This window comes from Triturus cristatus, chromosome 6 (assembly GCF_964204655.1).
Source record: "Triturus cristatus chromosome 6, aTriCri1.1, whole genome shotgun sequence".
In the NCBI taxonomy this organism is placed as follows: domain Eukaryota; kingdom Metazoa; phylum Chordata; class Amphibia; order Caudata; family Salamandridae; genus Triturus; species Triturus cristatus.
In genome coordinates, this window is record NC_140589.1 from 1,618,404,725 (window position 1) to 1,618,429,561 (window position 24,837).

General features: G+C 47.3%; 1 protein-coding gene across 1 annotated transcript in view; it reads right to left on the minus strand.

Moving 5' to 3' along the window:
• The window catches only part of EPAS1 (endothelial PAS domain protein 1), a 297,631-nt gene extending 283,477 nt beyond the window's left edge, over positions 1-14,154 (minus strand). The window contains exon 1 of the mRNA XM_085612765.1: positions 13,856-14,154. Within this exon, the coding sequence (XP_085468891.1) occupies positions 13,856-13,881 (26 nt within the window). The 5' untranslated portion in view covers positions 13,882-14,154. The remainder of the gene's footprint in view (positions 1-13,855) is intronic.
• Positions 14,155-24,837: the final 10,683 nt, after the last annotated feature.

Consider the following 24,837-nt stretch of genomic DNA (forward strand, 5'->3'; position numbering starts at 1 on the left):
CGTGTTCATGGACGTGCGTGCGTCGCCTTTTGGAGTTTCTCCGATGACGCAGATCATACGGAAACACAGGCAGAGAGTTCGTATTTTCTGACAAAGTCACCTGAAATTACACTTCCCTCTGATTTTGACGTATTTGTGATGTCTTGATTAAAGCGTAATTGTTATTGATGCTTGGAATCACAGTCTGGAATGGACAGTGATTCATAAAGACTGTTTCCTCAGTTCTTTACCTCGGGATACACGGAAACGTGACTGGGGACTAAATTGCACTGCACAGTTGTGCTTGGCGCCGCTCCAGAACTGCCTGAAATACATCAGTGCAGGGGCAACCTTTGCAGACACAAGTGAGGGAAGGCCCCATCGACCAGAGTCGGTATTCTACTAGGGATCAAGGCAGTGTACTTTGTTGTCATGACTACTGCAAACAAGCTTAGCTCGGTCTCCTACATAATGCATTGCTATTGGCTGGCTCTCAACCAATAAGAGTGTGCGGGGAAACAAGCAAGGTCCTGGGGGTGGGCAGACCTGGGAGAGTGTGAATGAGAGTTGTGAGGCTATGCAGTGCTTCAGGTTCTTAGCCTGACCCAAGGTCCCAGCTGACCACTTCACCCTTCTATGTGATCCTGCACCGGCCGGCAAACTATCACTCATTACAGCTCTATTTCCTCCAGATCCAAGCTCCGCTTACCACTATTTAATATCTTCATCATTGACCCAAAATTTAGATCATTTGTCCTTATAGGATGCATTTAACTACCCAACACTTCAGATCACATCGCTTTGCAAACCAACAAAATTGCCCCCAGCCCTCTTCCGTACAGTAGACTCACTACAACATCCCTGGGCCCACACTGCTCAGAAACACAGAAACCGATGGTGACGGGGGCTGAACTGGCCTCCTTCTTAAGAACACACTACTCAGTACTTCCCCACAACCCACTCTTCACTCCTCTACAATCTTTATTCAAGCTACAGTAACCACAGAAGCCCGTGTGCACTGTGTGTGACTACGGCACAGCACTGCTAGTCCAGCTTCTCCGGGCTACATGAAAACTACATCTCTGCAGCTTTACCGATAGAGTAAAATGTGGCCTCATAGTGCCACGTCCCATTCAAGAATCTAAGTAACTAAATAAGAAATACTGCCTGGAACACAACAAACTACTACATTCACATATCCAGACTATCATCCCGTCCAAGGGTAACTCTCGCCAACCTGTGGATGAGGTTGTGCTAGGTGCGCCCTCATTAAATAGTGTCAATTTGTCAGTGTCCTTACACTTTAATTTACTATGGGCACCTATACCCTCTGACCAATACATGTTTTTAGTGCCCAGAGGATGGTGCAACCAGGATTTTTGAGTCATCACCAAAACGAGCCTCGGCGCAATCTCAAAAGATAAGATCAGAGGACCTTCACTACTGTCTGGAATGCATAAATAGAGTGATTGGAGAAAGTTGTAACATTCAAAATTTAGATAAAAAAGACATTACACAAGGAATGATTGTCCTCTAGGCCCGTTCGGGCACAAGACACATCTTGTACTTCTGATGTTCTTTATATTTTAAGTTTTTGTTTTAGTGGGTAATGAATGAGGTATGAATGAGAGTATGTAAGGCTTGTATGTTCAGAGGTATAAACATTTTTTGGTGTTTGTTCCACGGTATTGTTATTTTGCTACATGTAAGAGCGTAGGTCTTTGAAAATAAATGATATCAAATCCATTTTTACATAAATATCAGAAACAAAAAATACAAAAATAAAATCAAAGTTTACGTTTGTTTGTTCATTATATGTTTAGACACCATGACTGTTTATATAGATGTCTTTATTTCTCGGCGCCTTTAGGAGTCTTAGTGGCCATTTGTTAGATGGGGAGAGATTCTGCTGACTAAAGATATATATAGGTAGGACGCCTCTTTGTCTATGTTATTGACAAGGAATGGTAAGCAGCAGGCCGGTTCCAAGCCCCTTGTTTTAAATACATGTCTTGCAAGCGGCAGTGCATGCGTGTTGTCTTAGTCAACACCTAATGGATGAGACTGCAGGAGAAGTTCAATGGCTTGAATGCACCTTGATAATATCTGGCCATCCATGTTAGTTCCCTTTTAATACAATCCTAGGGACTGTGAAAAAATAAATAACATATATGCATACTGGACACGTGCGAGGAACCATGGCCACGCACTGTCAGTGCAAGGCGCTTCCACAGCTCTATGCAAGGGTAAAACTAGAGAGCCGCCCAGTGCCCCCCAACGACATATCATCAACACCGGCACTTTTCATGAGCACCAGTTAAGGACGCATTCATTTATGGTAGGCACAGGGCGATTAAGTGATTTGCCCAGAAACACAGGATGTTGAGCCGATGCCGAGACTCAAACCTGGTTCCCCAGCGACTGAAAGTCTGCATCTCTGGCCGTTACGCCACATCCTCTCCCCACTCTCATGGTTAGTAATTGGTTTTGTTTTAGGCGGCGCTAACAGGATGGACTGGTACAAGCTGCCTCTTGACGAGAGCACCGGTGCGTTTTTTTTTTTTTTTACACAAATTAACCACTGTTTACAGTCCAGAGGAGCGAGGCCTCCCGCCGCCAGAGAGCACGCTTTAGGCTTCAGGCTACTGGGACTGTCTGTCATCCTCCTGAAATTCCGGTCTGTCTTAGAAGTATCAGCTGAGAAGTACATGTGCTGTTCCGCCTGCTCGTACGTGTTACAGTTTAATTTGTGCTCGCGAGCCTATAAACTAGCTTAGCTAAGGTCAAAGTGTCATCAAGCTCAGTTACGTAAAATAGCTGTCACGTAACACCCACCCCTGCTTCTGTCAACACCTTTCTAGTAAGGCAAATTCCCACTCGTACTTAAAGATGCCATAATAAACGTCACGTGGAAAACGAGTATTGTTATTTCAAAGAAAGTTAATAAAAGTCTGGAGTGGTGGGGCGGAGTATTACAATCGTAAAATCTCTCACAGCCACCACACAACTACACTGGAAATAAACCGTCCCACCAACCTCCCCCGAACATAAATCAGGTTTTTGTTTCATTGTTGCTTCTGGGGCACCATGAAGAGTCCTTGTTGCGATTAAGGCGCTATCGAACGTCAAAAAATGAATAAAGAAAAATAGCGTATGGATAAGAGTTGGTTTCAGTAAGTTAATTAGGTCTGTACGATAGAAGTGTGGAAGTAAATTAGTTTAGTCATGAAACTGTTAAAAGAACGGGTTTCATTGCATGAAAAAGAGGAGCCGGTTCCAGCACAGTTTAAATGTGGGTTTAAACCCTGCCCGGTTTACCGGACACTCACTGCAGGGGAGGGAGTGATGCAGTGTTTGCTGTCGCCTGCCACCAATCACAGAGGAGAAGACATTCACAGACGGTCCCCACTATAGGTGCTGCACACTGGGAACACATGAAGAGAATGCTTCCAGATGACGCGTGAAACGACTTCATTCCAGAAGTAAATCCAGTCAACCGAAGGATAAAACTCAGTATAAACGTCCAGGGCCATACGTATGAAATAGAAAAATGCGGCTTGTTGGCAGAAGGAGTGCACGAAAACTACCCCCGTAGCGTTTGCAATAAAGTTTGCGGCCTGTCCAGCTTTCCGCGCTAAACAAAAGTCGTGTCTATTTTGGAAGAACTAAGAAAATGCCACTGCTTTCGACGACAGCCCTTTGGGCAGCCTGGAGTCTCGGTATCCACCCTCTTGAGTTTCCACAGGCCAGAAGTTCAAAGAGAAGCAGGGTCAAGTCGCTTTTCATTCTTCCAGGCTCGATAAAATGACTATCAATATGAATTCAATATAAAGATTTAATATAATATTCAGATAATACCATATTTCATATAAATATGAATATCAAAAGTAATATAGTCAGCTTTTACTTTCCATGAAAACCTAAATGACGGAGAGAGGTGTGTGCGCTCACTGCTCATGAGTATCTGCTTCCCAGTGACAAGTGGTGGTACTCTCCCCTTGGCAGCAATGCATCCCCGCTGAGGGGTGCTGGTACTCTCCCATTGGCAGCAATGCATCCCCGCTGAGGGGTGCTGGTACTCTCCAATTGGCAGCAATGCATCCCCGCTGAGGGGTGCTGGTACTCTCCCATTGGCAGCAATGCATCCCCGCTGAGGGGTGCTGGTACTCTCCCATTGGCAGCAATGCATCCCCGCTGAGGGGTGCTGGTACTCTCCCATTGGCAGCAATGCATCCCCGCTGAGGGGTGCTGGTACTCTCCCATTGATAGTATTGCATCCCCACTGAAGGGTGCTGGTACTCTCCCATTGGCAGCAATGCATCCCCGCTGAGGGGTGCTGGTACTCTCCCATTGGCAGCAATGCATCACCACTGAGGGGTGCTGGTACTCTCCCATTGATAGTATTGCATCCCCGCTGAGGAGAGATAGTACTCTCCCATTGGTAGTAACACATCCCCACTGATGAGAGCTGCTACTCTCCCATTGGGAGAAGTGCACCCCACCGAGGAGTGCTGGTACTCTCCCATTGGTAGTAACACCTCCCCACTGATGAGAGCTGCTACTCTCCCATTGGGAGAAGTGCATCCCAACAAGGAGTGCTGGTACTCTCCCATTGGTAGTAACATCTCCCCACTGATGAGAGCTGTTACTCTCCCATTGGCAGGAGTGCACCCCACCGAGGAGTGCTGGTACTCTCCCATTGGTAGTAACATATTCCACTGGTGAGAGCTGGTACTCTCCTATAGGCAGTAGTGTATCCCCACTGAGGAGAGACAGTACTCTCCCATAGGTGGTAGTAATGCATCCCCACTGAGGGTTGCTGGTACTCTCCCCTTGGTAGTAATGCATCACCACTGAGGGGTGCTGGTACTCTCCCATTGGTAGTAATGCATCCCAGCTGAGGAGAGGTAGTACTCTCCCATTGACAGAAGTGCACCCCACTGAGGAGTGCTGGTACTCTCTCCAATTGGTAGTAATCCATCACCGCTGAGGGCTGCTGGTACTCTGCCATTGGCGGAAGTGCACCCCACCGAGGAGTGCTGGTACTCTCCCATTGGTAGTAACATATCCCACTGGTGACAGCCGGTACTCTCCTATAGGTAGTAGTGTATCCCCGCTGAGGAGAGACAGTACTGTCCCATAGGTAGTAATGCATCCCCACTGAAGGGTGCTGGTACTCTCCTATTGGTAGTAACACATCCCCACGGATGAGAGCTGCTACTCTCCCATTGGCAGAAGTGCACCCCCACTGAGGAGTGTGTTTACTCTCATATTGGTAGTAATGCATCCCCACTGTGGAGCGCTGGTACTCTCCCATTGGTAGGAATGTATCCCTGGTGAGGGGTGCTGGTACTCTCCTCTTGGTAGTAATGCATCCCCGATGAGGAGTGCTGGTACTCTCCCATTGGTAGAAATGCATCCCCAGTGAGGGGTGCTGGTACTCTCCCATTGGTCGTAATGCATCCCCGGTGAGGAGTGCTGGTACTCTTGTATGGGTAGTAACTCATCCCTACTGAGAAGTACAGGTAGTTTCCCATAGGTAGTAGTGCATCCCCACTGAGGAGTGTGTTTACTCTCATATTGGTAGTAATGCATCCCCACTGTGGAGCGCTGGTACTCTCCCATTGGTAGGAATGTATCCCCGGTAAGGGGTGCTGGTACTCTCCTCTTGGTAGGAATGCATCCCTGGTGAGGGGTGCTGGTACTCTCCCATTGGTAGTAATGCATCCCCGGTAAGGGGTGCTGGTACTCTCCCATTGGTAGTAATGCATCCCCACTGTGGAGTGCTGGTACTCTCCCATTGGTAGTAATGCATCCCCGGTAAGGGGTGCTGGTACTCTCCCATTGGTAGTAATGCATCCCCACTGTGGAGTGCTGGTACTCTCCCATTGGTAGTAATGCATCCCTGGTGAGGGGTGCTGGTACTCTCCTCTTGGTAGGAATGCATCCCTGGTGAGGGGTGCTGGTACTCTCCTCTTGGTAGTAATGCATCCCCGATGAGGAGTGCTGGTACTCTCCCATTGGTAGTAATGCATCCCCGGTGAGGGGTGCTGGTACTCTCCCATTGGTAGTAATGCATCCCCGGTGAGGAGTGCTGGTACTCTTGCATGGGTAGTAACGCATCCCTACTGAGAGGTACAGGTAGTTTCCCATAGGTAGTAGTGCATCCCCACTGAGAAGTGTGTTTACTCTCATAATGGTAGTAATGCGTCCCTGCTGAGGAGAGCTGGTACTCTCCCATTGGTAGCAGTGCATCCCCACTTAGGGGTACTCTCCCAAAGCTGGTAATGCATCTCAGCTGAGGAGCGCTGGTACTTTCCCCATCAAATAAAACAAGTCCAAGTATTCGAAGCCTGCAGGACGGAACATTCAAAGCAACCCTCGTGGCCTGCCAGCATCACCCATAACCTGGGCATCACGGCGGATCGCGGAACACGGGCTGCAAGCAGCCTAAGCGTGAAGCATTTGTGTGTGCGTGCGTGGCGCGTGCGTGCGTGCGTAAAATACCCCACCGGTTAATCGAGGAGGGAAAAGTGAAATGAAGAAACGGAACATTAGTGCAGCTTAGTTCCTGCTGCCAGAGGACTAATTGTGATGCAAGGCGCGCACGCGGGTTGCAGTTCTGGAAGCAGGCATGAAATAACCTGTTTCGCAATCAGAATTAAAGGATTAGCGCCGGGGTATGCGCCACCCAGCAAAGGGTCACCGCAGACCGAATAGGAAAAGTTCTCGAAGGGTCCAGTAATGTAGGTGCGCAACAAAACATGCGGTAATGCGGGGCGCCAGTGTCTCAGTCAGAATGGAAAAATACTGTATTTAATCGCATCCCTCTGGGCAACGCAGCAAGCACATCCGAAGCCGCCACTGGGGCCTACTTTTCCAAATCAGCAATCCGATTTCCGTGGATAAAAAAAATGGGCGCCATTCGGGATTTTAGAAATAACAATACAATGACGCTAGTAATACATTTTTTCAAGTGCATGTATTTGGAGTTTAACAGTGTTATATAATCGCAGCTCATTGGAAAAGGTACCGCAGTCCTTCTCTGAAGGCCAGGGGATGGGAGCCAATAAAATACAAATTGGAAATCACTCATGCAGCTCCTTGAAGCGGGGACCAAATTCTAGGAGGATAGAAACGGAAAATTAACACGTAAAAAGTGCCAGGTTTCCAAATAAAACCAAATTAGAACACCCTGCGGTTGTTTATGAAAAGGAGGAGAGACGCTATTGATCTATTTTGTAGTTTCCTAAACTGTTGGCACTTGCCTGCAGTGTAAAAAGTCATACTTCAATGCATGAAAATGAAAATGTATATTTATCTTGTAACCACATCCGTGTCTAATTATCCACATCCTATTTGATCTAGTTTCGGACTTGTAAATTTTACTACATGTGGTCCAAGCGAAAACTTCCCAGCTAGAGCAGCACAAGACAAGCTACATTTTGTAACTGCATTGTACAGTAATTGTATTTATATAGTGCTTACTACCCCTGATGAGGCGTCAAAGAGATTTTTTGGCGAGTAGCACGCAACACCGGAACCCATAAAGGATTAACAGTGAATTGGTATAGTGAAATATGAAAGTAATTTGAGTGGTGGCTATGTTAGTCATTGATTTGGATTCAGAAGGCTAGTGGAGGGATAGAAGAGGGAAAAAGGTTTTGCATTCATGTAGCGCTTGCTACCCCTGATGGGGGTGTTGAAGCGCTTTTTAGGCGAGTAGCACGCTACTACGGAACCCATAAAGGATTAGTGGTGAATTCGTATAGTGAAAATATGAAAGTAATTTGAGTGGTGCAACCTCAACTACTATGCAACCTCAACTATGTAACACATGTAACTGTGCCATCTCAACTGTGTAACCCTTGTAACCAGAGGTGTGCAAGCCAATAAAATAACAGGGAGAGCTGAACAAAAACTGTACTAATGGTGTGGCTGCAGGAGCCGAGCCCAAAAAACGTGTGCATATAAATAATGTAACAAACACCATACACAAATAGGACAACATCTGTTCAAAATTAAAAACATTTCTTTAACACTGGGAAGCATTTCAGCTTAGTACATGAGATAAGAAGCATTTATTAAAAGTGTCAGTTGTTAAACATAAACTTAAAAATAAGCGGGCCCTTCCACTGCGATAAGACATTAAAAATTGCTATAAGGAACCTAAACAAAAACATACAATAACTATTGCCATGGAAAATGAATAGTTCCCAGAAGACAACCTCAATGGATAATTTAAAAGGCACGTTTATTTATCAAGTCAACTAAAAAATTGGGATCGGTAGGAGACCGCAACAACAACAACAAACAACAGAAAGTAACTCAGTCGTTAGTTTGTGACAGAGATACGAAAATATTTGGTCAAAAATAAACACAACATGACACTGCTGCCCCTTACTCAATGTATACACAATAAATAGGGTCAGTGTGCAGGTGTCGACAACGTTTCAATCCTTACATAATAATATGATCATTATGAGGACATTGTAATTCATGCCTGAGATGCAATACAACAATGGTAAAGAAAGCTCAGCAGAGGGAAGAGAAGGAAGGAAAGGGAAAAAAAGAGAAAGAAAAATCAGTGGCCAATAAGGGTGGTTAAATCAAGACAATCGTGCACCGCTAGCCTGTGGAGAGTCTAGGCATCGCAACGGCAAGCAATAGCTTCTGTTGTGGGAGAAGTCGGGTGACTTAGCGTTCCTAGGATCTGCCAATAGGAGTGTGACGCAGCCAACCAGCATGACGTGCTCCAAAACAATCACCTATCAAGAAAAAGTAACTGCACCAACAAAACCGACCGGAAGAACAATGCTATCCAATGGTGAGGGTTCGGTCTATAGAGAATAAAACCAATGGTACACAATATAGAGACAACTGAAAACCCAAACTATAATAGGTAATGGGAAGCCAGGACAATTTTCTAATTAGGCTGGGGCTTCAACTGAAGTCCAGATTGAGTGCTGTAACATCGCTTGTATCCATTGCAGCGTGATTAGGTATTGTCCTGGCTTCCCATTATTCATTATATTTTGGGCTTCTGGTTGTCACTATATTGCTAACCGTTGTTTAATTTTCTATAGACTTTACTCTCCTCTTTGGCAGCATTATCGGCATTAATCACACGGCAATTAATACAAGCAATGTTACAGTGCTCAATCTGTAGTCTATTTCAAACACAAGAGAGGTATTTGTATTGCACACAGCCTGAACTTACATATTGAAAAATGCTCTCCAATGCAATATTGAGAAAAATGAGAATAACATATTTCCCCAGGATTGCACAATTTGGCCACGTGGGAAAGCTGACATAAATCCCAGATTTTCTGGTTGTACACTGGGTCATTCAGCCACTAGATGGGTAGCTCATTTCCTATCATTGTTTACATCAACGGTTATAAACATGTCTTTAATTCTTGGCACATGCAGTTAGGGTGTGTGTGGCAGACAGATGCCAAATGAAAGCTTGGCTCGTTTTTGGGTCGAGGGTCCAAAAGGAACGCGAGCTGAGCGAGAGCCAAGCTCGAGAAAGGCTTGAGCTAGAAGTGGTTTGCACATCTCTACTTTTAACTATCTAACCTCAACAATGTAACACTTGAACCTGCAATCTCAACCTCAACTATGGAACACTTGAACCAGCAATCTCAACCTCAACGATGTAACACTTGTACGGGCAATCTCAACGTCAACAATGGAACACTTGTACCGGCAATCTCAACCTCAACAACGGAACACTTGTACCGGCAATCTCAACCTCAACGGAACACTTGTGCCGGCAATCTCAACCTCAACAATGTAACACTTGAACCTGCAATCTCAACCTCAACTATGGAACACTTGTATCGGCAATCTCAACCTCAACTATGGAACACTTGAACCAGCAATCTCAACCTCAACGATGTAACACTTGTGCCGGCAATCTCAACCTCAACAATGGAACACTTGTACCGGCAATCTCAACCTCAACAACGGAACACTTGTGCCGGCAATCTCAACCTCAACAATGTAACACTTGTACCGACAATCTCAACCTCAACTATGGAACACTTGTACCGGCAATCTCAACCTCAACTATGGAACACTTGTACTGGCAATCTCAACTATGGAACACTTGACCCTGCAATCTCAACCTCAACAATGGAACATTTGAACCTGCAATCTCTATCTCAACAATGGAACACTTGTACGGCAATCTCAACCTCAACAGTGGAACACTTGAACATGCAATCTCAACCTCAACAATGTAACACTTGTACCGGCAATCTCAACATCAACAATGGAACACTTGAACCTGCAATCTCAACCTCAACAATGGAACACTTGTACGGCAATCTCAACAATGGAACACTTGAACATGCAATCTCAACCTCAACTATGGAACACTTGTACCGGCAATCTCAACCTCAACTATGTAACCCTTACAACTGTGCAATCTTAGCTATAAAACACTTGTTAATTGTTCATCCATAAACGATGTAAGCAATGCAACTCTGAACCTTAACTACGTAACTCTTTTAGCTGTGCAACCTCAACTTTGTAACCCTTGTAATTGCAACCTCAACTCTGTAAACATTGCAACTGTGCAACCTCAACTATTTACCCCTTGCAAATGTGGAACCTCAACACTGTAACTTGTCCGTAATCTATGCCACCATGTTGCACATACCAGAGCCTCCATCTCACAGCATTGTTACTGCCGTCAAGTATTCTATTTAAGTCTCTGTTACTAGAAGCAATTACGTTATGCAGTGTTGTGCAATACAAGCAAAATAAACAAACCGAAATCGAATATTAACAAAACAATCTGTCCATTTGTTCATACTGCCAACCCAAGAGGCCACATACAAGTCAAGAAAACCGCCAGAAACAGCCGAGAAGGTCTGAGTTTTTTTCTGAAACTCAGGAAGCGTGGATGTCATTATTGGTGCAACAGAAGGTTAATCTTGCGGCACATGAGCGAACTCAGAAGAAGATTTGGAAGTTTCCTTGATCTTGGAAGATCCTATACTGACAGATTTGATCAACTTCAGTTAAAACGCAAGTAGGGCCTTTCAGATGAACTGGAGAACAAGCCATGCAGAGCACCTTCACTACCACTGTGCATGCCTCGCACCCAGCTCAACCACGCCACAAACAAGTAATAGTCTGGGCTCTGCCACCGGATCTCCACCATAGGACAATTCAGCATCTCAGTCACTGAGGGGAAAACCACTACTGCAGATATCTACCAGCCAGAGGTCCATATCTGGGCACTACCAACCAGAAGTCCACCTCTGGGCATTATCTACCAACCAGAAGTCCACCTCTGGGCATTATCAACCAACCAGAAGTCCACCTCTGGGCATTATCTACCAACCAAAAGTCCACCTCTGAGCATTATCTACCAACCAGAAGTCCACCTCTGGGCATTATCTACCAACCAAAAGTCCACCTCTGAGCATTATCTACCAACCAGAAGCCCACCTCTGGGCATTATCTACCAACCAAAAGTCCACCTCTGAGCATTATCTACCAACCAGAAGTCCACCTCTGGGCATTATCTACCAACCAAAAGTCTACCTCTGAGCAGGCAAAAACCAAACTGGAACAAACTACCACCCTGACCACATTCCTTGGCCTTATCACCTAGCTAGGGCAGAGCACAACGGCACAAACGTGGAATCTATTACTAAGCTGTGGAACGTCGCCAAGGGTTGTTTTGTGGGGGCAGAGGTTTGGATTCATGCTGGGGGCTGCTTTCAGACCTGGATGGCCTGCCCGTCGAGCCATGAAAGTCAACAAGGAGACTCAAATGCATTTAAAGGAAACATTTTCACCGCCAACTACCTGAACTAATATGCGTTTTAAGTTGTTTACCACTCGCAATCAGGAGCCCTAATAATAATAAGTTATCAATTACAGAGAAATTACAGCTCCTCGGGACTATGGCTGGTCCTTCGGCCTGGGAACCTTACATTGATTCCTCCGCAGATCTGCCGGTAAATCGTGCTGCCTTTTCAGCAACATTTTTTTTTTTTTTTAGAAATTGCAGCATAATCCAGTATGGCATTTCAGAAAAAATAAGAAAAAAAGAGGCCAGGAACCCCAGAATGGGGTGGGGGGCGATCGCTGAAGCCGTGAAGAACGGTTTTTACCGAGCTGTGCCTGACTCCGGATGCTTGCTTAAAATTAAAGTGACTCGGATAGCGCCACGAAACCCAAGTACCACGCACGGGGGAAATGTCATCGCTTTCTGCTGACACGAGCTTCTGCAGGTACTGCCGGCGTCACACTGACATCACAGAGTGCGCCTAAATACTGCAAATCGCAGGGATTCATTTAAACGGCACAAGTTTAAGACAGCAGCCCCCATATGCAACAAGTAGGGCAGCTTTCGACGTCACCGAGACTAAGGCTCCGCTGTGACTAATGAATCGGGAGTCTGTCACCTCGTATTTAACGCTTTCTGGGCAGCAGAATGAATGCTTCTATGCGCTGGCGGGACAACAGACAGTACCAATCATATGTCAGTAGGGCACTCAGCACCCCAACTGAGAACGGCGGTGGTGCCAACCTCTCCAGAGGGGACGAACAGAACTCCCCCACGGAGACCCGAACGGTGGTGCAAGCCTGTCCAGAGGGGGCAAACAGAACTACCCCATGGAGACTCGCACGGTTGTGTAAGCCTCTCCACAAGGGGCGAACAGAACTCCCCCACGGAGACCGGCCCGGTGGTGCGAGCCTGTCCAGAGGGGGCGAACAGAACTCCCCCACAGAGACCGGCCCGGTGGTGCGAGCATGTCCAGAGGGGGCGAACAGAACTCCCAGTCCCAGCCCACCTTTCCCGAGAGCTGGCTCTGCTCTCCTCACATCAGTCGGCTCCGGCCCTTGGCTGCAACAAGTCCGATACTTTCCCACGGACTCAATGCGCAGCTAGGGCAGCGGTGTGAACTCTGCTCCGTCGAAGTGGAACACACAAACCACCCTAACACACTAAACACGGCACACAACAGGGAAACTGGAAACATGTCCATACGGCCTGCCGAGGATGCTGGCAACTTAAATAACTCGAGGAAGATGCGACAGTAACGCACATGACGCCATAATAATTGTATAAAGTAAACACTTATAACCAAGCTATAGGGGATGCTAGACACTGACGCACCATGTACATCCCAGATATGCCGATTTACAGTGCACAAACAGAGCCCTCCAACATAGTCAGTTACTAGACCCACAACGCTAAACACATACAGAGCAGCACAAATCAAACAGTCCGTCAGGCAATAGGGGGTCATGATCATATTCCAATTACTGCTAAAACATATGAAGGAGATTTATGTAAGATAGTGGACACATATGCACCATGGCTAACGCATATGCAACTCCCCAACATGGCATGCAACCGAGCTCACGCGGAAAATGGACACCTGACCCGACATGCATCATGGCTTAACCAGACGATGGACACACTGAACACTGAGATGCAATTGTAAACAGAAATAGTCAATGTAAACAAAAATAAGACAGTATAAAGGGGATTAAAAAATCACATGCAGTGATTTTGACGCAAGCACCACATACGCTCTTTTATATTTTCTACTCCATGCTAGAGGCAAGTCGTGACCCATTTAATCCAATTAAGACCAGCTTAGAGAGCAATACACAATGTCACACAAGTGTCAGTCCTCTGTATTACACACTTTTAACTCTGCGAAAAGTGTATCACGAATGTAGAAGATCAGTCTTTCGTGTGCTTTTTCCAAACATATAAGTGCCCACTTCGCCAGCACAGTTTTGCATAGGAAGGGGCAGGGTCCCCCAGAGCCAGTCAGCGCACAGCCAGCTGCTTCGCTCCCCGGGAGAGGTGTTGTGCCGCAGCGGGAGCCCTTACCTCTTCTTCTCCTTCTCGGCCGTCATGATGAAGCTGAGCCGCTAGAAGTACTGCGGGGTCAGAAAAGTCGAGTCCGGGGTAGCGCCTGTGCACAGCCACTGGGTCCTGGTTCGTCCGGGGCTCCCCGAGAGCTGCTGCGGCCGTACAGTCTCAGGACACTGCTGAGGATCGCACAGCCGCCAGGAGGGGAGGGAGGGTGCTCTTTGCGGGCTGCTGGGCGGGCAGGGCGCCGGGCATTGGGCGGCCCTGGTGCGGGCACGGTGACAGTTCAGGCTCCAGCCTTCCAGCCAGCAGGACCCGCCTCCTGCCGTCACGGGCCTCTCCGGAGCCAGAAGTGATGTCCCGCCTGCAAAGGGGGCGGTCTCTGTGATCTCGGCCGCCAAGGTCCGCCCCTTCGAGGGCTGGTCTTCAAGAGCCGGGCGCCCAAACCACGCCCCCTTTAAGGCTCGCTTGACAGGGTCAACCGAGTTGACAGGAGGGTTGGGAGGTGGTGGAGGGGGCGTGGGTCTGTTGGCAGGGGAGGGAGGAGAGAACAGTGCTTACACACGTGCATACGGGCCTCCTGGCCAAAGGACGAGGTTAAAGGGGAAGGTGCCTCTGGCCCGCAACAGGCTCTCCAGCTTGTGGGGCAGGTGGACAGACGCCCGAGGACTTTGCCCGACCCGAACACGTGGAGTCATCTGGGAGCGTCTCTGCAGGGAAGAGATGTTGCCATATATTTTTTACATGTTTACTAAAACATTATCCTTGACCCGCTTGATGGTCTGACCCCCCTGTAGCATCGTGCTACAAATAATGACAGACGCCCTTTACGATTTCTCAGGAGCTTTATTCTCTACTCCTTATCTCTACCTCGTCCCTATTCTAACTGCCCACTTCTCTCCTCGCTCCTCCTCTTCCCCTCACCCCAAGGCTCCGCCCCCGCCAGCTACTAGAATGCTCACAACCTTACATCTCCCCCTTTGTTACTAAAGCTTGTGACAGTGCTCACATCTCTTCGATCAACCGTCTCGGTTTTTGAATATCTCTTCTTGGCCGGAGGGACAGGCCTTCAGACACAGTTCCATTGCCGCCCTCAGCGTCCCGTTCCTGACCTATAGGTGTTCGACCATGCCCTTCACAGTGTCCAGTCACAGACGTTGTAGGCCCCAGCGTGAGTGTCTCTTTCATGGTGAGACCGCATCTTTGAAGGTGGGGGGCATTGCGAGTGGTGCGCCTGTTTTCCGACTCAGCCGTCAGCGCAGTACTCGTTCGTCTAGTGACTGTGAGGGGCGTTGCCCGGAACCAACAGTCCGTTTCCTTACTTGGTTCTTGTTTGACCACGACGCAATCCCCTTCCCGAGGCGAGAGAGATCTGGCTCGTCTCTTGTGGTCCGTAGAATTTCTCATGCTCTCCTTGTCAGCGCGATCAGCGTTAGTTACTATTTCTTGGTGAAGATGACCTGATGACACCGGTCTTGATGCCCCCTCCCAAGTGGGTATCCGCGTCCAGATGGGGCGCCCTAACATGAGTGTCGCTGGACATTTGCCTGTCGTGGCATTGGGTGTTGTTCGATATGCTCGAAGCACTTCGTTGAGAGCCATTTGCAAATCTCGTCTATCACAGGTAGCCTGCTGGAGAGTCTCTTTGAGTATGGCCATAAACCTCTCACCAGTGCCATTGGCTTGTGACCACACAGGTGTTATCCGCCGAAGCCGGACACCCACGGATTTCGCAAAGTCGCTGAATTTCCGTCCAGTGAACGATGGGCTATTGTCTGTTTTCAGTTCCTTGGGCACACCCCAGGCTGCAAAGACTTCATCTAGAACCGCAATGGTGGCGGCAGCACTGGTGGACGGCACAAACTGGGCAATGGGAAACCGAGAGTACTCGTCCATTATTACGAGAACATATTTGCCTGATTGCATTGGGCCATAAAAGTCCAGGGCTAGTTCGTGCCACACTCCAGGCGGCGGCGGTGTCATCTGACTCGGGGCCGGAAGATCACCGTGCCCTACTATTGGACACTGTGGATACTCTTTCAGGGTGGCATGAGGGGTGGTCTCCAGGGGGCCCGCAGGCGGTCGCGCTTGATCCTCCCCAAGGTGGACATCTTCCTCCACAACGGACAGTCCAAGTGAGTGTGGTGCCCTGGGGTGTCGCGACTTGTAGTCAGCCACGTTGACTGATTTGCCTGGCCTGTACACGATGTCATTGTCATTGCTGACGCGATAGAGAACTTCCACCAGACGCAGCCGCTCGGCCGTCGGCAGGCTAAGGAGACAGTCAGCCTCCGGCCCTTCTATGACGTGGATCACAGCGGGAACTGACATTGTGTTGTGTCTCAGCGTAGTTGAAAACTTCCCGAGGCAAGGGAGGGGCTTCCTGGACATCCAGGTGTAGACCCGAACAAATGCAGGACTCAGGCGCGGGAGGGGTTTCATTTTTTTGTACTCCGTCACCGGAATGTAATTTAGTGACGCTCCGCTGTCCATCACAAATTTTGTGGCATGTCCACCGACGCTGATGTCCAGTCGGGAATATTTCTTAAGTTGGTCCGGGTCGGCAACCATGCTCGCGTATTCAATTGAATATTCTTGTTCGTCTGATGTCGATCTAGAGTCCCGAGAGGGTGATCTCCTCGACCATCGCGATGTCCGCGACTCCCTGCTGGAGTGCGATGATCTTGATGACGACTTTGGGCGACCATGCACCGCTCGCGCATGTTGCCGGCAAGTGTCACTCCGCGACGTCACGGGCGGTTTCTTTCCTTTCTCGCGGCGATACTCTCCGCACATGGCCTCAAAGTGACTGCTCCGACCACACTTGCGGCACTGCTGGCCCATAGCCGGGCACACTCTGGAGTGTGGGAAGTCGTACCCGCATCTGTAACATTTTTGTGCTGTCGCCTTCTTCACATAATCATGTCGTCTGTTGTTTCTCCCCGAGTCCGGTCGACGGTGCCCAGAATGGCGCCGGCGCGATGATGGCCGATCGTGTCGCCCGCGCTCCCTGGACCCTCGGCGAGGGCGACCGGTTCGCACCTGACATATCTGCTCTCGGCGTTCCGTACGCCCTGCTTCCATGGTCTTGGCCTGCTCCTCGGTCTGGTCATGCACTCTCGTCAGTTCCTCTATTTCGTCTAGGGTGTGACTTTTCTTTAACAATTTTCTTCGGAGGGTCTCAGATTGACAGCCGTCAATGACACGCAGCCGTATGGCATCCTCCGTAGAGAATGCTTCAAAGTTGCAGTGGCGTGCCAACCGTCGTAGTCGGGTTATGTATGTGTTCATCGCTTCATCCTTTACTTGGTGCGCCCGCTGGAACACATACCTCTCGTAGTCTACATTTTTTTTGTGTAAAAATTTCTTATCCAGGGCTTCCCGTACCTTGGCGTACGTCCCTGCATCCGCAGCTGGGATTTCCTTAATTATCTTGCTAATGTCCTTTCCCACGAGGTTTCGAAGCGCAATCAGTTGGTCCTCATCGCCGAGGACCTTGGAACCTTTGATGTAGTCCTCAAAGTCCTCGATCCACTCCTCCCAACGAGGGCCCATGCTGCTACCGACTACAAGCGTCAGGGGCTCCGGAGGGCGCAGATGTGACAGCCCTATGACGATGGGTTTGGCCTCCTGTCGGGTCGGTGATCCTTGATTCGACATTGTGAATCCCGTGCGCTCGGGTCAGTTCACTTCAGTCGGCTTGCGTGCTCGCACCTGCGTTTGTAGCACACTTGTCTCTGGTTTGCTCGTGCTTGTTTGTTTCTTTGTCTTGGCTTTGCTTGTGCTTGTTTGTTTCTTCGTCTTGGCTTTGCTCGTGCTTGTTTGTTCCTTTATCTTGGCTTTGCTCGTGCTTGTTTGTTCCTTTATCTTGGCTTTGCTCGTGCTTGTTTGTTTCTTTATCTTGGCTTTGCTCGTGCTTGTTTGTTCCTTTGGCTTGGCTTTGCTCGTGCTTGTTTGTTCCTTTATCTTGGCTTTGCTTGTGCTTGTTGATGACTTATCCTGGGTATGCTTATGCTTGTTTGTTCTCCCTCAGTGAATCCTAGGCGCCTGACTTCAAGATGGCCGCCAATTCACTTTAATGGGGGGGTGTCCCAGGAGGATTGCCTGACTTCAAGATGGCCGCCGTCCCTGCACACACGCGCGAGGCTCTCTCCCGGCTCATTCAGTCTACTACAAGTTGGACTCACCGGCGGGCATCTTCAGGGGTGGCACCCTCCAGTCCCTGCTCATTCACGGCGGCGACAGCTACCAGGTGAGGTCGGGGTGGGCTCCCGCCTTGTTCTGCAGCTTCCCGCTCTTCTTGCGCGCCGACCCTGCCAAAGCTCACGCATCGGGCGTGAGATTAGCCGGCAGCGAGGGATTTTCGGTCTTCGTTTTTCTTTTATTTTTTTTTTTTGCGCGCTCAACAGCGCTTACAGGCAGGCTTTTGGAGACAGCGTCTCCAGCGTCAGGCACCTTCTCCTTCACTCTGGGGACACGAGGCGGGGTCGGGGTAGGCTCCCGACTTCCGTAGTCACTGGTGGCATCCAGAGGTGCTCAATCGCCTCAGGCAGGTCCGGTTCTTCACCACGCTCCAGGGCTCTGTAACTGGTGTGGGCTTGCTCATCCCACCCTCGTCGCCAGTTGTAGCATCGTGCTACAAATAATGACAGACGCCCTTTACGATTTCTCAGGAGCTTTATTCTCTACTCCTTATCTCTACCTCGTCCCTATTCTAACTGCCCACTTCTCTCCTCGCTCCTCCTCTTCCCCTCACCCCAAGGCTCCGCCCCCGCCAGCTACTAGAATGCTCACAACCTTACACCCCCCTGCCAGTTTGGCAGTCCATGTATCTGCCGATACCTTCCACCAAGTGTTTGAAATGGAAATTGAGACGAGCCTTGATTTGATTGATTTGATTTGCTTAAAAAATTTATAAAGCGCACGTGTGCCCATAGGCGTCTTGGCGCTGAGCAGAGACAATGACTACCTGGTGAAAAAGTAAGCGGCCTGGTCTACAAGGAAGAGAACAGCCAGGTTTTTACCTCTTTCCTGAATGACAGGATAGAGGGGCTGTTTTTGATAGTGATAGGAAGGAGATTCCACGCCCTTGCTGCATGTAACAGAAAGCTTCTCCCCCCCATCTGACCTGCTTGTATCTTGCTGTCTGAATGAGTTTAGATTGACTTGAACGAAGGGTCCTAGGGGGCTCGTACAGTTGCAGGTGGTCTATCAAAAACTTAGATCCGGTCCCCTGCAAGGCCTTGTATGTCAGGCAGACAGATTTAAACTTTATTCTTTTGTCTATTGGTAGCCAATGTAAGGATCTTAATTTATGCGTGATTGGCTCAGATCTAGGGATATCAAGGATTAATCTTGCCGCAGCATTCTGCAGGCGTTGAAGTTTAGCCAAGTGTTGGGCCTGGATCCCAGCAAACAGAGCATTCCCGTAATCAAGCCTTGATAAGGCCAGGGCAGTTACCACCGTTTTGCGGGAGGCTAGGGGAATAAAAGGCAAGAGTTTCCTGATTACTTTCAGAATGTACCGCATAGTAGATGCAAGTTTATTGGTCTGGGCATCAAAAGTGAGCTTATTGTCCAGTATAAAGCCAAGATTTTTCAGTTTGTTTACTGGACGTGGGCACTGGCCTAGGTCATTCGGCCACCAATCCGGGGACCAGATTTCCATGTCCGTGCCTAGCATCATGACTTCACTTTTGTCTCCGTTCAGTTTTAGACAATTCCTCTGCATCCATAGGTTAATTTGTGTCATGCACTCTTGAAATTTTTCTGCTGTGTCCCTGATGTTATTTTTGATTGACACCACTATTTGGTTGTCATCGGCGTAAGAGACTGGCAGAAATCCACAGTTTCTAATAATAGCAGCAAGGGGCTTAGCGTAAAGATTAAAAAGAGTGGGGCTCAAAGAGGAGCCCTGAGGCACACCACATGGGGAGCTGAAGGATTTTGATTTTGCTTCCCCCAACTCTACTGTAAACGTTCTGTTAGACAGATAGGAGGCAAGCAATGATCGAGCTGAAGAGTGCACTCCAGCTTCAGTTAGATGGGTGAGAAGAATGCCGTGATTGACCGTGTCGAAGGCCGCCGAGAGATCAAGTAGGATCAAGGCGGCCTTTCCTCCGGCATCTAAGATGTATCTAAGTTCCTCAACTGCCGTAATTAGTGCTGTTTCAGTCCCGTGACCCTCTCTGAAACCAAATTGCGAATGGTCTAGGGCATGGGTGTCAGCGAGGAAAGTTGACAATTGCTTATTTAATATTTTTTCAAAAACTTTAGCTGAAAAAGGAATTCTTGCAATAGGTCTGTAGGCCTTGACTCCCATATCCACAGTATTGGTGCAGCGTAATTTTAGCTCCACCCTTATCCTCACAAATACTTAACATACACTTAACACATGCTTCGCGTGTGATCTAACAATTAATGTGAAGTGTTGCATTTGACTTAATTAAGTTCATTCACAGTAGGATTAAAGAATTTATTCATACTGTGTGCCTTAATTGTGTTAAATTATATATTAGAGAGTTGATAAATTGTTCATCCTACTTATTAAATGTGCTTACTCTAGAAACGATAATGATTTACATAATGTGTACACTAATGTATCACATGTTGCATTAAAATGTAGTTCTTAGACATACACGCATAATTCAAGACTTTACTGTAAGCCACATGTAATACAAATCTAATGTACAGATGTTTTACATTCATTTGGGTTTCAAAGTGTCACTATTGATTTAAAACTTTTTTAAAATTGACTTGACTAGGCGTTTTCCATTCTACATGCAATACTGTTTTCTGCTTAAGTGACTTTTCCTCACAGGTGCAATTCCCATGGTTTGTTAGTTCAAAATAGGTACAGTACTGGTACTGCACTAACGATAGAGAGAGCCTGAGAAGAAGACCTTGACGGAAGCACATGGAGAGCCAGAGTGTTAACTGAGGAGCTTTATTCAGCATTTTCGCAACATGGTCTGAGTAAACAAGGACAATGTTGTTCCCATGTCCAGTGTAGGACATTTTGTAAATGCTACAGCTTACGTGAGAATGGAAAAGGACGATGGAACCCCTCATGGTGCGTACAGAGGGGTGTTGCTCTAGAGGCTCTCGTGTTATGACCTAGTCGTAACTGTCTGGTCTGAGAACGGTCCCAGAACGCTTTCAGGACCTTTGCAGACCCTTACTATATTTTCCCTTGAAGTTTGAGTGGTTTAGACCTCTATGCTTCCACTTGATTCTTTGCTAAGTGTGGTTTAGGCTAACACTTATTCCCCTAACCCTTGAAGACTCTTGACTGACCTTCTGAAATGATGACACCTTCCCATTATTACCATTTTTCATATTTTATCCTGCATTGCCTTATTTTCCTCATTTATTAAATTTCCCTAGTTTGACATTCTTTTAGATACATCCATCTTTTTTAGTTTGGATTCCAACTTAGATGATTTTAGATTTACTCATTTAGAGAAGAGAGAACCAGAAACTTTTCTCTGAGCATCAAATCTTGTTACTGACCTTTTGTTATTGCTGTGACTGAAATTCTTGCTTGCTTAGTACTGGTAGGCCTAAACCTCTTTAGGAGGTTGGGTTTCCCAGTTGTTATTCTGTACCTTTATAGCATGGTGCTGAGGTTTGTTTACCTTAACTTGACTGCTAACTTGTAATAACTCTTCTTAACTGTAGTCACTGATTGCCGGTCCTTATTGTGTAGCTAAATGGGTTACACTGTTAATTGAAATTGTTTGATGTAATGTTACCTCCGTCACCTCTCAGGCGGGAAAGAAAAGGTTAATATTAAAAAAGGTTAAGACAATATATGGCTATAGAGAAGCAACATGCCAAAATGAGACCAATTGCCATTAAGAGCAGAACTGTCACCAGGGTCAGTGAGATTCTGTAGTAAATAATAGGTCATCAACAGCTTTCTTCTTGTAAGGTGGTTTATTCAAGTACAGAGAGGACACAAGAGCGGACTCTCCACAGCAGAAGCCAACCGCAACTGCCATGGAAGAGAACCTAGAATTATAAGGCAACAGAGAACATAGGGAAAGGAACATTCTACTAGCATTGACGATACTCAGCATGTACTACACATCTTCTTTCTTTCTAATGAAAAAAAACAACACAAATTAACGTACAAAATCTTGCAAATAAGCTGGAGCCCTTTGAAACCGTGGAACACGATTTGGGGCCAAAGGCAATGGTAGTGAAATGGAATCAGGAACAGACTGAACACCAGATGTGCACGAATCTCCCCACCCACCAACCACATGAGAAGCAGAAACCCCAGAGTTAGGCTCAGGTGGCAATGACGCCAAGAGATAACCACTGTTCTCTTCCAAGGGAGCAGATTCACTACAGCTGGGCGTTGGTACACCTCTTTTATAAAGAGCCACTCGTCTGAAATTCCAACACTCCCCATTATTGAGGATAACACAATGATCCAGAACTTTTTTGACAGTAAAAGGCCCCTTAAACTTAGATAGCCCTTTGGCAATTCTACCACTCTTGACCTTGACCAAATCCCCCACAAGGAAAGGACGAAGAGGAGAAGTAGGAGACAAGGTTGAAGGATTCTTTTGCTAGGACACCACACGCTTCATCCAAGCTGGTACTAGTTTAGAACCAGGGACTCGCCCTCTCATAATCTGGAAAGGTGACAGCTGCCCCTCCACTAAGGGCGTAGTACGATAGGCCCACAACATTTCATCAACCATCTTCCTTACAATAGAACCATCGGAAGAAGCCATTTGTATAATGCCCTTCACCACCCTATTGGCCCTTTCACAGATCCCATTACCTTGTGGGTTGTACAAGGAAGTGCGATGATGAGTAACTCCACAACTCTTAAGAAAGGACTGCATCTCAGAAGAGGTGAGTTGAGTACCATTGTCCGTGATGATGACCGAAGGAAGACCCTCATCCTTAAACAAGTTACCCAAAAATCTAATAGTTCTTTCAGTAGTTATGTTGTTGGTGAAATCCACGACAAGCCATTTTGAGTAAATGTCAACAACCACTATAGCAAACCTATCCTTCTCATGTAGTTCCCCCATGGGCCCAATAAAATCCAAACAAATACTGTGCCATGGTGAACCAGGGTTTTGTATATGACTCTTTGAGGTGCTGGGACCCACCTTAAGACTCTTTTCTCCCTCCCTACAGATAGAACAGTTCTCCACCCAGTCCACCACTTGGGAGTCCATACCCGGCCACCAAAAGTGGTCTTTCAACCGACGTTGAGTGAGAGTTTGACCCAAATGGCCCTCATGTGCCAGAGCCAAAAGTTTTCTCCTCAAACCACAAGGAGGTATACACCTTTCCCCTTTAACAATAAGATTATCATTAATAAGAGAAAGGTCCTCCAAAACTTTAAGAAAAGGACGCACAGAAACTGAAACTGCACTCTCTCTTCTGGAGCCTAGTGAGATAAGCTTAACAACCTCTTGTAACGTAGCATCAGCAGACATTTCACGCTCCCAATCACTTGCTTGAAAAACTCCCTCCCCAACAAACACAGCATCCTCAACAGAAGCAACAGCAATGTCATCCCCAGACGAAGACGGAACTGCCACTGTCCGCCGATCCAAGGACAACCTTGAAAGGCAATCAGCTTGAGTGTTTCTCCAGCCCTGAATGTACTGAACCGTGTACTGGAATTCTTGGAGCTTTGAAGCAAGCCTAGCTAGTCTAGCAGAGCCTTTACCCGTCCCCCCCGGAGAGAGAACTTTAATGAGAGGTTTATGGTCGGTTTTAAGCACAAATGTCATGCCCCACAAGTAGGTCCTAAAATGCTCCACAGCCCAAGAAGCGGCCAGAGCCTCCCTTCCAATAACCAAATAGTTCTTCTCAGCTTCGGTTAAGGTTCTTGAGGCGAAAGCGACAGTACGCTCGGACTGACCAGAGATTTGTGAAAGCATAGCCCCTAGACCAGTTACCACAGAACTCTTTTTTATATCAAACGGGGTAAGAACTTTTGCCTCACAGATCTCTTTTTTGATAGCCTCAAAAGACTCCTGCAGCTGAGTAGACCATACAAAGCTAACACCCCTCTTTAAAAGTGACCTAATGCAGGAAGTCTTGTCAGAAAAATTCCTCACAAATTTAGAGTAGTATTCAATAAGCCCCATGAAGGACCGCAACTGGTCCTTGTCCTGAGGTTGAGGAGCAGAGTGAATAGCACGACACAAGTCTTCTTTCGGACTTACACCACCTGCACTGATAGTGTAACCTAAGTAGTCTATTTGTTCCGACAAGAACTTACATTTATCCTTGCGAATGTCAGTCCAGCAGCTGAAAGTCTGTCTAACACAATCTTAAGAGTGACATTATGTTGCTCCACAGATTGCCCATAGACCAATATGTCATCCTGAAAATAGACAGTATTGCCAACCCCCTCAAAAAGATCAGACACCATTCTTCGAAACACACTGGCTGCCGAATTGAGCCCAAATGGCAAGCGAGTAAATTGGAAAGTGCCGAAAGGCGTGATAAAGGCAGTTAAGTGCTTGGAATCTTTATGAAGGTTAATTTGGTGGTAGGCACTTCTGAGATCCAGCTTTGAAAACACTTTAGCGCCATGCAGTGTAGTGACCAACTCGGATATGTTAGGAAGGGGAAAAGTGTCCGCAACCACACAATCATTCAAAGACCTTAAATCTACACAGAAACGGAGCTTGCCATCCGATTTTTTCGTGACGACAATGGGAGAAACCCACGGTGAAGCTTCTACAGGTTCAATGACTCCAGAAGCAAGCATGTCATCAATCATATTCTTAACTTCTTGCCTGACCACTATTGGAATGCGCCTGGCCTTGTGTTGTATTGGAACAGAATTTTCCTTCAGGACAATTCGATGAGAATATCCTCTGAGTTGGCCTAAACCCTCTCTAAATACAGAGCTAGCATCTCCCAAAATTTTCTCTAACCCACTATCCTCGATTATCATCACCTGTGGGGAAGCACGAGGATTAACAATAATTCCCAAATCGTACTGATGAACC